At 40.4% G+C, this 15,937-nt stretch overlaps 1 protein-coding gene across 1 annotated transcript in view; it reads left to right on the forward strand.

The window, feature by feature from the left end:
• Positions 1–15,937, forward strand: part of TM9SF4 (transmembrane 9 superfamily member 4) — a 54,189-nt gene that overhangs the window by 7,969 nt on the left and 30,283 nt on the right. Inside the window, exon 2 of the mRNA XM_012804149.2 lies at positions 13,586–13,699. Within this exon, the coding sequence (XP_012659603.2) occupies positions 13,586–13,699 (114 nt within the window). The remainder of the gene's footprint in view (positions 1–13,585; positions 13,700–15,937) is intronic.

Raw genomic sequence — 15,937 nt, forward strand, 5'->3', positions numbered from 1 at the left:
CTAACTAGTTTTAGTTAGTTGCTAAACTCTTTTCATCCATATACTCCTCCTAACTAGTTTTAGTTAGTTGCTAAACTCTTTTCATCCATATACTCTTTTTTTTAGTATGTTGCTAAACTCTTTTCATCCATATACTCCTCCTAACTAGTTTTTTTTTTCCCCTTTGGGTTTATTAGGGTATAATTTAATACCATAAAATCACCCAATTGGAAGTGTACAGTTTATTGGGTTTTAGTAAATGTATAGACTTTTGCAACCTTCACCACAATGATGCAATTATTTTAGAATGTTCTTTACCCAGCATGTTCCCTTACAGTCAGTCAACTCCTCCTGCCACTAGCCAACCACTGATCTGCTTTCCGTAAGCAGAATCATGTAATATATAGACTTTTTGCTTTGGTTTCTTTTATTTATTTATTTATTTTTTTTTTTTTTGAGACAGAGCCTCAAGCTTTCGCCCTGGGTGGAGTGCTGTGGCATCATAGCTTTCAGCAACGTCTAACTCCTGGGCTTAAGGAATTTTCCTGCCTCCACCTCCCAAGTAGCTGGGACTACAGGCGCCCGCCACAACACCCAGCTATTATTTGGTTGCAGCTGTCGTTGTTTGCCTGGCCCAGGCTGGATTCGAACTTGCCAGCTCAGGTGTATGTGGCTGGCGCCTTAGCCGCTTGAGCCACAGTCATCGAGCCTTTGGTTTCTTTTATTTAGTGTGTTTTTGAGGTTCAGCCATGTTGTAATGTATTGGTAATTCATTGTTTTCATTGCTGAATACTGTTTCATTGTATAGATACATTACATTTTTTAAATTCACTAATTGATGGGTGTTTGGATTTTTTATAATTTTGGACTATTGTAATTAAAATTGTGTGTACATTCACATACAGGTCTTTGTATAGACGTGTATTTCTCTCTTGAGAAAATGCTAGAGTTGGAAATACTAACCAGTATGGTAACTTTATGTTTAACTTTTTAAGATACTGCTAATCTTTCTAAAGTGGCTATGCCATTTTACATTGCCACCAACAATATATGAAGGTTCCATTTCTGCACATCGTAGTCTGCACTTGTTGTACCATTCTAGTGCATATCAGTGGTTTTTGTTGGCATTTCCCTGTTGACAAGTGGTGGTAAACATTTCCTTGTGTGCTTATTAGCCATTCTTTGGTGAAATGTCTATACAGATCTTTTGCCTGTTTTTTAATTGGGTTGTAAGTCATTTTCTTATTAAGTTGTAAGTCTTCATATATTCCGGATTTAACAAATCTCTTATCCAATATATGATTTGTACATTTTTCCCTTGGTTTATAGCCTGTCTTTTCATTTTCTTAATGGTTTCTTTAGAAGTGTAAAGGTTTTAAATTTTTATAAAATCTAATAACTGTACATTGGCATTGTATCTAAGACACTTTTGCCTAACCCAGGATCACAAGGAGTTTCTCTTATTTTTTTCTTTTTGATTTTTAGATTTAGTTTTTTTATTTAGGTCTGTGATCCATTTTCACTTAATTTATGTGTATAGTTTGAGGCTCTTTGTGCACATGGCTGCCCAATTGTCCAGTCACCATTTTTTGGGAAGACTGTCCTTTCCCTGTTGAATTGCCTTGGCATCTTTGTTGAAAATGAATTTGCTGTAAATATAAATATTTATTTCTAGACTTTTAATTCTACTCCATTAATATATGTGCCTGTTCTTAGCACATTGTCTTAATACTGTAGCTTTATAATAAGTTTAGAAATTATGTTGTATAAATCCTCCAATTTTGTTTCTAAAGTTTAGATGTTCTGGGTCCTTTGTATTTCCATATAAATTTTAGAGTCAGCTTATCAGTTTCAACAAAAAGTTTCCTGGAATTTTAATAGGGATTGTGTTGATTCTGTAGATCAGTTTAGAGACAGTTGACATCCTAGCAATATTGAGTCTTCCAATCCATAAGCATGGACTATCTCCCCTATTACTTAGGTCTTCTTTTATTTCTTTTAGCAGTGTTTCATGATTTTTAATACACAAATCCTTATTAAAAACTTATTTTTAATAAGGCTGGGCACGGTGGCTCATGCCTGTAATCCTAGCACTTGAGAGACAGAGGCAGGTGGATTGCCTGAGTTCACTGGTTGGAGACCAGCCTGAGCCAGAGTGAGACCTCATCTCTAAAAATAGCTGGGTATTGTGGTGAGCACCCATAGTCCCAGCTGCTTGGGAGGCTGAGGCAGGAGAATCACATGAGCCCAAGAGTTTGAGGTTACTGTGAGCTATGATGCCATAGCACTCTACCAAAGGTGAAAAAGTGATACTCCGTCTCAAAAAAAATTATTTCTATGTATTTTATTCTTTTTGATAGTAAGTAGAACTTTTTTAAGTTTTTTTTTTTGACTGTGGCAAGTATGTAGAAATACATTTTATTTTAATATATTCATCTTACAATCTGATCTTATTCAACTTGTTCTAGTAGTTGTTTTGAGGATTCCTTGGGGGTTTCTAGGTACAAGGTCATGTAATCTGCAAATAAAAGCACTTTTTACTTATTACTTTTTTATCTGGATGGCCTAATTTTTAATTATTTGCTTTGGTTCATTGGCTCATCGCATAGTATTGAATAGAAATGGCAAGGGTATACATGCTTGCCCTCTTCTTGATCTGGGGGGAAACATTTAGTCTTTCACTATTAAGTATGATGTTGGCTATGAGTTTTTCATAGCAGCCTTTTATCTGATTGAGGAAGTTTCCTTCTAGTCCTAACTTGTTGAGAGTTTTTATAGTGAATATGTGTTGGATTTTATCAAAGACTTTTTGTATCTGTTGTGATGATGGTGTGGTTTTTGTCCTCTATTCTGTTTATATTGTGTATTATGTTGATTTTCAGACACTACATCAACCTAAGATAAACCCCACTTGGTTATGATAAATAAACTTGGATTCAATTTGCTAATATTTTGTTAAGAATTTTTTTATCTGTGTTTATAATGGTTATTTATCTGTAGCCTCCATTTCTTGTGATGTCTTTGGCTTTGGGACATAATTTCTAAAAATTTATTTAAAGAGACAGGGCACAGAGGTTCACACCTGTAATCCTAGCACTCAGGGAGGCAGAGGTGGTGGGTGGAATCACCTGAGCTCACGAGTTCAAGAACAGCCTAAGCAAGAGCCAGACCCTGTCTCTATTAAAATAAAGAAAGAGGGGCAGTGCCTGTGGCTCAAGGGAGTAAGGCGCCAACCCCATATGCTGGAGGTGGCAGGTTCAAACCCAACCCTGGCCAAAAACTGCAAGAAAAACATAAAGAAAGAGGGTGGCACCTGTGGCTCAGTAGGCAGGGCGCCAGCCCCATATACCAAGGGTGGCAGGTTCAAACCTGGCCCCAGCCAAACTGCAACCAAAAAAAAAAAAAAAAGAAAGAAAGAAAGAAAGAAATATTTATTAAGACTTGTGAGACCAGGCAATATATAAACTACTGTGCCTTTTTTTTTTACTTGGTAACTTATGTTAGCAGTCCCTTAATAATAATTCTCCCTCCCATTTAAATATATATTGCTAGATTGCCCATCCCAAAGACTATAGCCATTTGTCTGTATCTAGTGTAATCAGACTTTTTAAAGCGTTGTGACTCTGATAGGTGAAAAAATAAGATGTCATTATTTTGACTTGCAGTTTTTAAATTATGAATGATGTTGAGAATCTTTTTGTGTTTGGCCATTTGAACTTTTTTTTTTTTTTCAGAGATAGGATCTTGCTTTGTTGCCCATGTCAGAGTACAGTGGTGCTCCTAGCTCACTGTAACTGTAAATTCACAGGCTTGGGTGATTCTCCTGTCTCAGACTTCTGAAAAGTTGCAACTGTAAGTGTGCACCACCACCCCCAGTTAATTTTTTTTTTTTTTTTAAAGAAACTGAGTCTTGTGCCCTCAATCCCCAACAATTAAAAAAAAAAAAAGAAACTAAGTTTTGCTATGTTGCCCAGGCTGGTCTCAGACTACTGGCTTCAAGTGATCCTCCTGCCTCGGCCTTCCAAAGTGCTAGAGTTACAGGTTTGTGCCACTGTGCCCAGCCTTTGGACTTTTTAAAAAAAATTTCCCTCTCATAATTTATTTTTTATTTTTTGCTCTTTATTGATTTCTAAGAGTTCTTAGTATATTAAAGAAATACATTCTTTGTCAAGTGTGTTATATGATGTCTTTTTCTTTCTCTATGGTATACATATTTTTTCCTTTTTTGTATATTTTTTCTTTATATCTTCTGCATTTTTTTCGATCTTAAGAAACTTTACATCAAGATTATTTTAAAGTTTATCCATATGTTCTTATAATACTTCTGTTTCAATGTACTTTTAAGTCTTTCTGCCTTCTTCAGTAGCAAAGTTTGGATAGCTCTATATTTTGCTATTTAGTAGAACTGATCTGCCAACACTATTCATCTTTTCAAAATAATTTCAACACAAAGGATAAATAACAAACCAATTACAGTGTTTTGTTCGAGGAAAATCATTGAATTAGGGGAGGGACAAGAGAGACAAAGGATCATGGAGGGAAAAGCTTAGGGCAGGTCAAGGGAGGAAAAAAGCATTCATCTATGGCAACCACAGTTGTTTGGATACCTCTAGTCACAACCCCCAACTGTGCTGAGCATAGCTTCCACCCTGGTGAGAGACCTCTGATCACTCAGCTGTGCCAGATTTGGTGCAGCTGGACTTTCTTCACCGTGCAGGTAACTTGCTGTGTGACCACAGGTATGTCACATTCCCTTTCTGGACTCCACAATCACATGACCATTGAGATTCTTTGAAAAACTGCCTTTGGCTCAGCGCCTATAGCTCAACCGGCTAAGGCGCCAGCCATGTACACCTAAGGTGGCGGGTTCGAATCCCCAGCCCGGACCCGCCAAACAACAATGACGGCTGCAACCAAAAAATAGCCGGGCGTTGTGGCGGGCGCCTGTGGTCCCAGCTACTTGGGAGGCGGAGGCAGGAGACTCGCTTGAACCCAGGAGTTGGAGGTTGCTGTGAGCTGTGATGCCAGGGCACTCTACCCAGGGGGACAGCTTGAGGCTCTGTCTCAAAAAAAAAAAAAAAAAAGAAAAACTGCCTTTATCAAACCCAACTCTGAATAGACCTTTGCCTTGTTTTTTACTACTTTAAGGTTACCTGGATTGATGGAATGTCCTGTATTTTCAAGGGAATCATGAGCTTCTTGAGTTTCAAGGGAGATCATAAGACTTCTGACTCCCCCTTTTTCATCTGGGCAGGGTGTCATCTGCTACCACCTTCTGTGATCACCCACTTCCTTCTCACTAAGTAGCTCATTGTGACAGCCTTTTCCTTGGTTAGATAGTTTCTTTTGTTGGAAGATTCCTCAAATTGAGCCCACATCTTCCTCTTTGCAGTGTAGTCTTTGGTTCTGTTTTCTAGTGCAACCCAAAACAAGGCCACCCTGCCTTATAAACCACCTGCGGTGTACTAGGTTATGTACTTTAATCTTTACCATTGTCCCACCATGAAGTTAGTGTTTTCCTATTTTACAGATAAGAAAACCAAGACTCAAAAAAGTTTTAAAAACTTACCCAAAGTCATGCAACAAGGAAATAGGAGGTCTAGGATTTGAATTCATGTCTGTGTGGCCCTCGAAGCGTTAGCTTTTCCCACTACCCTATAATACTTGAAACAGAAGTATTATACGACATATGGATATACTTTCTCAAAGTGTGATTCCTGAGAGCAATAGTATCAGCATCTTCTGGGGACTTGCTAGACATGCAAATGCTTTTAGCAGACCCAGGAATCTACTTCCCCACCTGGCTGCTACTCTTATTCTTACCTGATAGGTGCTTTCATTTATTCTTATTAGGTGTGACATCTAAGACTGCATATTACTGTGTCTCTATAGTACAAATGTACTGCACACCACCCTCCTTCCCCCAAATACACGTACATAGTAGCCAGAGTAATCTTTACAACTATAGATGTGATTTATTAGTTTTCTCCTTAAAGTTTTTCAGTTTCCCCACTGTACTGAGAATGAAGCCCAAAGTTCTCAGTGTGACTTTTGTGTAAAGTCTCTCCCATTTTCCAGCCTCCTTACTTTGCATAGACCTAACCAAGCTTGCTATTCAAAAGATACGCCATAAGTCAGAAGTGTCATTACCTAGGAGCTTGTTAGAAGTGCAGAATCTCAGGCCCCACTCCAGACCTACTGAATCAGAATCTGCATTTCAGCAAAGTCACTAGGAGGTTTAAACGCACACCTGCCAAAACTCAGTTGCCACCAGGCCTTTTGTGCCTGTATTTTGTTCTTCCTGAAACAACTTCTCTCTTCTCCTTTCCCTTTAGGTCTTAGAGTAGACTTGAGTTCTTAGATATCTGCTCCTTCTCTGCCCACTAGACTGGGCATATTGCTGCTCCTGTGTACTCCACAACATACTGTTCTTAGTGTCTCAACCTGCTGATGACATCTGGGATCTAGTGTTGTCTAGCTATTGGCTAATAGCTTGTCTTTGCCCCCATTTGGCTGAAAATTTGTTGCGGGCATGCAGATGTGTTTTGTGGGGCTGGCACAGTGCCTGACCCATAGTGGGTGCTCTATAAATCAATGGTGAAGGCTGGGCACAGTGGCTCACACCTGTAATTCCACACTTTAGAAAGGCCAAAGGAGCCCAGGACAGCCTGGCCAGCACAGGGAGGGGCCAGCACTATCTCTACAAAAAACTAAAAAGTTTGCTGGGGCGTGTGTGGTGGCACATGACTGTAGTCCTTGCTCCTCAGGAGGCTGAGGCAGGAGGATCAGTTGAGCCCAGGAGTTCAAGCCTGCAGTGACCTATGATCATGCCACTGTACTAAAGCCTGGGTGACAGAGGGAGACCCTGTCTCTAAAGAGATTTTTTATTTTATTATTTTTTTTGAGACAGAATTTCACTTCGATACCCTTGGTAGAGTGCTGTGGTGTTATAGCTCACAGCAGCCTCAAACTCTTGGGCTCAAGTGATCCTCTTGCTTCAGCCTCCCAAGTACCTGGGACTATAGGCGCCTGTCACAATGCCCAGCTGTTTTTAGAAACAAGGTCTCACTCTTGCTCAGGCTGGTCTCGAACCTGTGAGCTCAGGCAATCTACCTGCCTCAGCCTCGTAGAGTTGTAGGATTACAGGCGTGAGCCACCATACCCAGCCTTCTAAAGAGATTTTTTAAAAACTAGTTGGTGAGCTATTTTCTGTACTGGATGGAACATGGGCTTTGGGCTCAGATAGCTTGAGTACAAACCCTGGGTCAGCCAGGTTAAACCCAGATTAGTTGCTTCTCTGAGTTTCATTTTTTCCTCATCTGTGAAATGGGAATAATAAGAGACCTTATCTCACAGAATTATTGTCTAGATTGAGTTATCAGGTGGAAAAAACCTAGAACTATGCTTAACACGATCAGCATTCAGTAAATGTTAACTGCCCTTGTTATCAACGTCATGTTACATTCTCATCATCTTCTAATATAGCTCACCTGCTTGAAAAGAGCATACCTGTACCTCCACATTCTGGCTACATGATCTTGGGCAAGTTATTTTACCTCTGGGTCTCAGAGTAAGTGGCAGGCATCTGCAGAATAGTAATAGAAATCTCTAGGTAGTTGTAGTTGTGAAAATGGCACAGGTCAGAGTGAAGTGTTTGGCCCAACATGGGAACTTTGAAAGTGATGAATGGGAGGAAGGGACCGTGTCTGCCACAGTACCTTGTACTTAGTAGGTGCTTAGTGATTCTGAGCTTCTGCTGCCTTTTAGTGTGGTTTTCCCACTAGGGTGTTGTCCTCATTTTTGTGTCTTTTTGTTTTTGTTTTTTGTGTGTGCACTTGCTCCACAGGTTTCAGACTTTGGAACAAAGGTGTCTTGAAGTCTTTCAGGATTTGCTTTTCGTTTGTCTGCAAGCTGAGCATCTCAGTGAGTCCTCAAGTTCCCCAGGGTGGTGTCTTTTGGCAAAGCCTGGAGGATTCTGTTTCAATAGGAGGTAGAACTGAAGTAACTTCTTAGATTTAATTGTCTTGATAACTAGAGGAGATTGTAATCCTCTGCCCTGGCTTCAAATCACCTATCAGATAAGGCAAAAAGGTTTGGTGTCCAGCTTCTTAGGAGGAGAAATTCAGAACACATGCTATTATAACCAATAATGCACAGTCCCTGGGTTACAAATGAGATAGGTTCTATAGCAGGGGTTCTCAACCTATGGATTGCGACCCCTTTGTAAAAATGAAAATACATTGCAGCATTAGGAAAGTTGAGAACCACTGTTCTGTAGGTTTGTTCTGAAGTTGAATTTGTAAGTTGGAACAGGTACATTTACCTATTACCTTTAATGGCCCTTGTTCATTAGTGCAAGTTGTACATAAGTCGGATGTTTGTAACTTGGGGACTGCCTATACCTTATATATAAGAGTAGTGGCTTATTATTTCAGATCTCTTTTGAGCTCCATCTCTACCATACAAATCCATCTTAAGCAATGGGGACACAGAGTTCAGCAAAGTTGAGTGCCCAGAGGTGCACAGTTGAAGGGTAGGTTCTAACTCCCTGCCTTTATTTTGGGGCCCCAAGTTCCCCAGGATGTGACAGAGGCCCCCCTATTGATTGTCAGGATGTAGTTTTATACCTAGTCAAAGAGAAATATGGCCTACTACCTTCCTTGTAAGGGGCTTTTTCATCTAGGATAGACCCTTCTACCTGAGCAGTGATGGCACTTTAGGATGTCTAGAGCAGTGGCTCCCCATCCGTTTTGACACCAGGGACCAGTTTCTTGGAAGACAGTTTTTCCACAGCTGGAGGGATGGTTTCTGGATGATTCAAGCGCATTACATCTCCACCTCAGATCATCAGGCATTAGATTCTCAAGGATCATGCCCAGATCCCTCGTTTGCTCACTTTACAGGAGGATTGTGCTCCTATGAGAATCTAATCCGCCACTGATCTGACAGGAGGTGAAGCTTAGGTGGTGATGCGGCTGTGAATACAGATGAAGCTTTGCTCACCCCATCACTCTCACTTCCTGCTATGCAACCCAGTTTCTAACAGGCCAAGGACCACTATGGGTTTGGGGACTGCAGGTCAAGAGGAGTGCGTCTTTAACTTGCTGTAGTTAAAGTTTAAGAACCACTCCTGGGAGCTTGCTGAAATGCAGACTGTGATTCACTGTTCTAGGGGCAGGCCTAGGATTCTACATCTCTAGTAAGTTTCCAGGTAATGGTGATGCTGCTCCCCACAGGATTCAACTTTGAGCAGCAAGGATCTAGAGACTGTTCATTATAAAAATACTAAAATAAAAATATCTCTGAGAGATTCTAACTTATAATTGGTTAGGATAACCTGTAATCTAGGATCAGGCCTTGACATTGGTATTTTTTAAAGTTCCCCAGTGAATTGAGAACCACTATCCTAGGCATACAAATACGGTTTAAATATTCTCAGGAATTCTCAGCCTAGGTCCTTGGACAGATGGAAAGAGAGGGAGGTGTCAGGAACTTAAATGTGAGGAATTTTGTTTTTTATCAGAGTCTCAAGGGGATATAGCAAAGACTAATATTAAATCTGTGTATGAGGGGATAGTTTTATACTTTTATATATCAGAAGTTGGTTGGTGCTTATTACTAATTTGCTTGGGAAATATTTGAGTTCCTCCATCAACAAAGCTAGACAAGTAATGAGTGCAGGTGGAGAGATGGTTGATATTTAAATAACTTTAACATACCACAAAGAGTGTAACTTAAACAAGCATGGACTTAAATGTTTGCCACACAGGTTAAGCAGCAGTCTTTGAACTGTCTAAGTATGAAAGTTCGTTTGGGTATTAGGTGATATTTCTAGTGTCATCATAGAGATATTTACAAAATGCCTTGAAAAGTAAGGAAGAGACTAATTATCTCTGAGACTCTGAGGGAGTTCTTAAAGGAAGAAATATATATATTTTTTATATATATTATAGCATCTCTTTGTATATTACATCTGTATATAGAGTCTCAAGCTATTGCCCTGGGTAGAGCGCTGTGGCATCACAGCTCACAGCAACCTCAAACTCTTGGATGTAAGCAGTTCTCTTGCCTCAGCCTCCTAAGTACCTGGGACTACAGGCTATTTTTTGTTGTTGTTGCAGTTGTCATTGTAATTTTAGCTGGCCCCTGGGCTGGGTTCAAACCTACCAGCCTTGGTGTATGTACCCTACCCACTGAGCTACAGGCGCCGCACGGAAGAAATATTTCAAACTGGACCTCCAAGGTCAAGTGTCAGAAGCAATCTAAGTGAGTCTGCTCACCAATGGCAGGGACAGTCTTTGTATCTCCTGAAGACTTACAAAGCTAAGGTGGGAGGTGTTGCTGGAAAGGCATTAGGGCCAGCAGGTGGAGGGCCCTCCATACCAAGGTACGATTTCTGTAACCTCTCTGTTCAGTGATATTTTCTTTCACCTCATTTATTAAGTGTTATAAATACTACATAATCATTTATGAAATACTTACATACACAAAAAAGGAGAAATATCCATTACTCAGACAAAACATTTTGCCTCCTAAACATTCTCCCAAAGATAACTTTAAAAAAATAAATAAATTTTGGGCAGCGCCTGTGGCTCAAGGAGTAAAGTGCCTGCCCCATATACTGGCGGTGGCGGGTTCAAACCTGGCCCCAGCCAAAAATTGCAAAAAAAAAAAAATAAATCTTACTCTACAGTGTCCCTGCTTTTTCTACTGAATCGAAAGCTGAATGTTCCCACTCAAGAAATATATCACCATTTTTAACAACTAATTAAATGGATAAACGGACATATAATTTAACTTATTCCACTAACATTGGCTGTTTTATTATCCTAAGTCATGAACAATTTCACTGTTTCAAATAATGCTATAGTAAACACTCTTTTATGGTTTTATCATTGGCAGTTGCCATGTTTTTCTTTCCATGTGTATAATTAGAGTTACAGAATCAAAGAGTATGCATTTGGGGGGGAGCTTTTCAAATGCAATACAGAGTGTCAAACTGACCCCCAGAAGTGTTTCCATCTATCATTCATCTAGTCAGATGAGAACACCAAACCAGTGACATTTTAATATCTAAAATGAAGAGTGTCATCTGACAGTCATTAGTCCCAAGCTCAACTTCTGAATTGCTTTTTGTTGCCAACTTAAGTATTATTTTCAAAGATTGTAGCATATGGTAAAGATTTCCTTTGCTGTTTTTCATCTCTTGATTCTTCCTCTGAGATAAATTGGTTTGTGGTTTGTTGATAATATCTTTGTGTGAGGATTGTCTGTTTTCTGCATTGTTTTTCAAAAATTCAGAGTTGATTTTTTTAAACAACTTTTGGATGGCAGTTTATGCCAGTAACACAGGGTTTGCCTTCCTTATATTGTGATTCACTGGAATCCAGGTACTGAGGGGAATTAGAGGGAAAAAGAGGGCAGAATTAGTATCTCTCATATGGAGCATTTACATTCTAACATCGGACAAGTGAGGGCACTGAGGGTTCCAATGAGGGAGAGCCGGGATCTTCAGATGACTGGTAAAGTGGAAGAAATCTGATGGATAGAAAATCAGATGCTGTACCTAGCCTGCTTTTGGTAGGCTTCCCATCACTATTCCAAGAGAAAGTATGAAAATGTAGGCCGGCGCAGTGGCTCATGCCTGTGATCCTGGGAGGCCAGGTGGGAAGATTGCTTGAGCTCAGACTGAACAACAGGGAGATCCCATCTCTAGGAAAAAATGGAAAAATTAGCCAGGCATGGTGGCATGCACCTGTAGTCTCAGCTACTTGGATGGCTGAGGCAGGACAAAAGTATTTTCAGGGAACTGGTGATAGCAGGTGTACATGAGGACCTGGAGTCAGAGGAAGATTTATTTTTCGTGGCAGCATAGCGGTACCCATTTATAATGTTTGAATGATTTACTTTATATATTTTACTTTTCAAAAAAGTTTTAAACTAGCTTTTTTTTTTTTTTTTGCCGTTTTTGGCTGGGGCCGGGTTTGAACCTGCCACTTCCAGTATATGGGGCTGGTACCCTACTACTTTGAGCCACAGGCACTGCCCTTAAGCTAGTTATTTTTTAAAATCCTTACTCCCCCATGGTTATATAAGATGTTAACTTTAGGCTAAACTGAGTGAAGAGTGTATGGGAACTCCATAGTGTTTTTACAACTCTCCTATGAATCTAAATTTATTTAAAAATAAATTTAAAAAATAAAAATGGAGGAAAGAGGGGAAAGTACTATCTTCCTATATTGAATCCTACCCCATGAAACAATTTTTACCTTCTTGTCATTTCTTTTAAAGATTTTCTTGCTCTCACTTCTAATTCTGCCAACCTCCTAATTACAAGGTACAATACACATGTCTTAGCCATTGTCACTCTTCATTATTTCATAATGAAATCAGCTGGCAGATATTTAAACACTCTGAACAAATCAGGGGTAAAACTCTATGAATATATTGTTTTTAAGACTTTGCCCAAGCTATAAAACCAAGTTTCATAAAGAATCATCTGAGTTGTATATGTGGTGGGGATGGGAGAACTGGATGGATGGAGGGGCTGTGGCCAGCCTCTGACATCCAGCAGCAGTGAAAGGATGAGAGAGAAGGCCAATGCAGAAACACAGTTGAGGTAGTGATTCGGGTATGTGATTCAGGAAAGTTCCTTGTCAGTCTGGGCAGGGAGAGGAGAATCAGGCAGTTCTTCCAGTTATTTCAAGGAATAAAGCACTGTTATTAATGGAGGGAAGGAGATGCTCTGGTGGGGTGGACTTTCTAAGGTCATAGATTGATCTGTCTTGCCTTTGATTCTCTGGTGACTGCCCTGCATGCAGATACTTACTGAGTGCCCACTCTGTGCCAGGCAGTGTTCCTGGTGCTGGGATACCATCCTTGCTCCTACTGAGACTATATTTGAGTAGAAGGGACATCAGTGCACAAATAAATACATACTAGACATGTCAAGTAGTAGAAGTAGTACTTCTCTGTGGAAGTAGCCTTTGAGAGAGACCCAAATGAAATAAGGAAAGAGATGAGCCATGCAAGTGTCTGTAGAAAAGCCATTCTGAGAAGGAACTATAAAGATGAAGGCCCTCAGGTGAAGAAGGGCTTGTTGTCAGGGGACAGCAAAAAGGCTCGTGTAGCTGGAGCTGAGTGGGAGGTGATAAGAGGCCAAAAGAATTTTGGAGAAGCTTATAGTAACATAAGATAGGTAACATCAGAGCTTTCTGACAAAGTGCCTGTTGCTATAAAAAGAAATGGGAATTAATGGAATGTTATGGACCTTTATTTCCTACTGGGTATCCTAAGGGTGATATACCATGAAATCATTAAAAGATAGATCCAGAGATGGGAGATGTGGTTCCTGTTGGACAGTCTTCCCCTTTACCCAGATATCAATTACTTAACCCCTTTTTTTAGCTTATTCCTAAAGTGCATAATTGTCTTGTGGCAATCCTGGGGGCATTCAGGAGGCAACATTTACAAGGTTCTCAGGCTCCAGGAATGGAGGGCAACAGGGTCAGATAAAGCAAACAGGACAGTGGTGTGACTTGATCTCCTTCAGGGGATATTCACTTCTTTCTCCCATTCCAACTGTGGTCTCTCCTCTCCCAAGCAGGATTGGTTGCCATGGTCCTTGCTGCTTCTCTCTCTCACGTGTCAATCAAGCGCCTTCTATGTCCCTGGGGTCGCACCAATCAACTTCCACCAGAACGACCCGGTAGAGATCAAGGTAAGTGTGTTCCTGAACCGCTGGAGCCTCTGTGTTGCCTAGAGTACCGTTGGGAGCCGTTCACGTCCATCCTGTGGTTGCAGGGAACAAAGACTAGTGCCCAGTTGTCCTGGGAAAAAGTGTTCACTGCATACTGTGTGTGGGCTGGAAGTAGAGTGTCCTGGAGTGTCCTTGGGAGCCCTGAGGTTCTGGGAGCTCTTCCCCTGCCTCTTCATCTCTCTTCCTGTGCCACTGGCTCTCCATAGCCCGTCTCCATTTCTGGTTCTTGCTGTATCTCTGTGTATGCTTATGTACATGTGCATGGCTATCTCTTTCTCTCTCTTTTGCTCTTAAACACTCTTTTTTCTGTGTGTGTGTGTGTCCATGCCCATCTCTTTTTGCATCTTTACTTCACTCTGCCTGCCTCCTCCTCTTTGGCATCTCTGTCTCCTTTCATCTGCTCCATCTTCCTCTCTGTTACCAGTTTTCTCTACATAACTCATAGCATCTGCTCATATTGTTCATATATTATGAACGTCTCTCTTCCTTGGCCGTCAGAATTGTGACTTGCAAGAACAGAAATTGAAATAACATTTATCGTAGGTTGTTTACATGCCAGGCATTATGCGTGGCTTAGCTCAGGATGCCTGCCAAGAACCCTCTGAAGTGAAGTCTATATGTTTTATGGATTTCCTACACATTTTACAGATGAGAAAACTGAGGCCCAGGAATAATCAACATGCCCACAGTCACATGGTGAGGAAGACATAGGGTTAGTCCAGAGCCCCTTCTCTTAGGCACTGTAGTAGTCTCCTCTTGCTGCCTCTGCCTCAAGCTCCCTCCAGAGCACAGCTGTGCCACAGAGGCTCTTGGGGTTGCTCTGGCTTCTAGTCCTCCCTACGTGAGAATGTGGGGAGAGAGTGAGAGGGAACATAAAGTTGGGACTCACCTCTTTATAATATGGATTCTTTTCTGACTGTCTGGAGAAAGAATGCTAAGAAACACAAAATTGTTGTTAACAATAACTTTTTGGCCATTTTTCCTCAAGCAATTTATGTAAGGCTTAGTAGAGGCCCTTAATCTCCTGAATCTACATCCAAAAAGCTTTTAAACTCAAACCTTTTTCTAAACTCATTGGAGGCAATAGCTGGCCTGAACTGAGCAAGCAGCTTTTCATTGACTTATCCCACTTAAGAGGAATATTTTTGCATTTCTCTTTGCAGTCATGGAACATGAAGTGCTGCTCCAGGCGCAGCTGGAGGGTGTTAGGAAAGCTATGGTTTGTACAACACATTTCCCTTCTCAAACCTAGAAAATCCCAGAGCAAGAGTTGTATATAAGGGTTGTTACATCTGCATTCTGAAAGTCATTTATACTTTTAGATATTGTATGAGGAATGGCCAATAGTTCTTGAAAGACTAAAGGTAATTTTAATTACATGTAGATTAAAATTTTATTTTTTGTAACATTTTGATGGGGTCTATATTATCTATGGTCTGGGTGTTTTCTGTAAGTACTACCATTTCCAGAGTTATATTTTATGTGCTTGCATCATTTTCTATTCTCCTTCATCATCTTAAACCTGGTTTTTAATGTCACACAATATTTAACTAAATAAATATATCATAGTTTATTGATCAATTTCCCATGGAAGGGGCTTCTAGTTGTTTTTTACTTTTCTGTCTTCTATCATTCCACAAACATTTAATGAGCACCTCCTCTGCCTGGCTTGAAGGCACTGCGTGACAGAGGTGACTGAGACACAAATGGTCTTTGCCTTTATGGAGCTTAAGTCTTAAATTCTACTGGGGGGAATGCTGATTTTTAACTAATAGTTACACAAAATAATTACATCTTATCAGACAGGAAAGGGAGGGAACTGAGGCAGTGTAGAGGATGATGGGTGTCTGTTAGATATGCTATTTATGGGGTCTCAGAGGTCAGGGGAGTTAAGCTGAAACCTGAGTGTGAGCAGAAGCCAGATGCGCACAGAGGAGGACAGAAAGGAACAGCAGGTTCCAAGCCTGAGTCAGAGCTTGACTGGCTCAAGGAACTGAAGAAGATGACCACTGTGGTTACGAGTCAAAAGTGAACTTCTTTGTTATTAAAGGTTTTTTTCCCTCATTTGAAGTTATTTCCTTAGGAAAGATGTTCAGAAATGAATTGTCTGGTCAAAACATAGCAACACACGGAAGATTCTCTATATTGGATTTGGTTGTGATTTTAAACCAGTTCTGTATCACAATCTAAAACTAATGA

The sequence above is a fragment of the Otolemur garnettii genome, unplaced genomic scaffold, assembly GCF_000181295.1.
Source record: "Otolemur garnettii isolate 467f Iridium unplaced genomic scaffold, OtoGar3 scaffold00025, whole genome shotgun sequence".
In the NCBI taxonomy this organism is placed as follows: domain Eukaryota; kingdom Metazoa; phylum Chordata; class Mammalia; order Primates; family Galagidae; genus Otolemur; species Otolemur garnettii.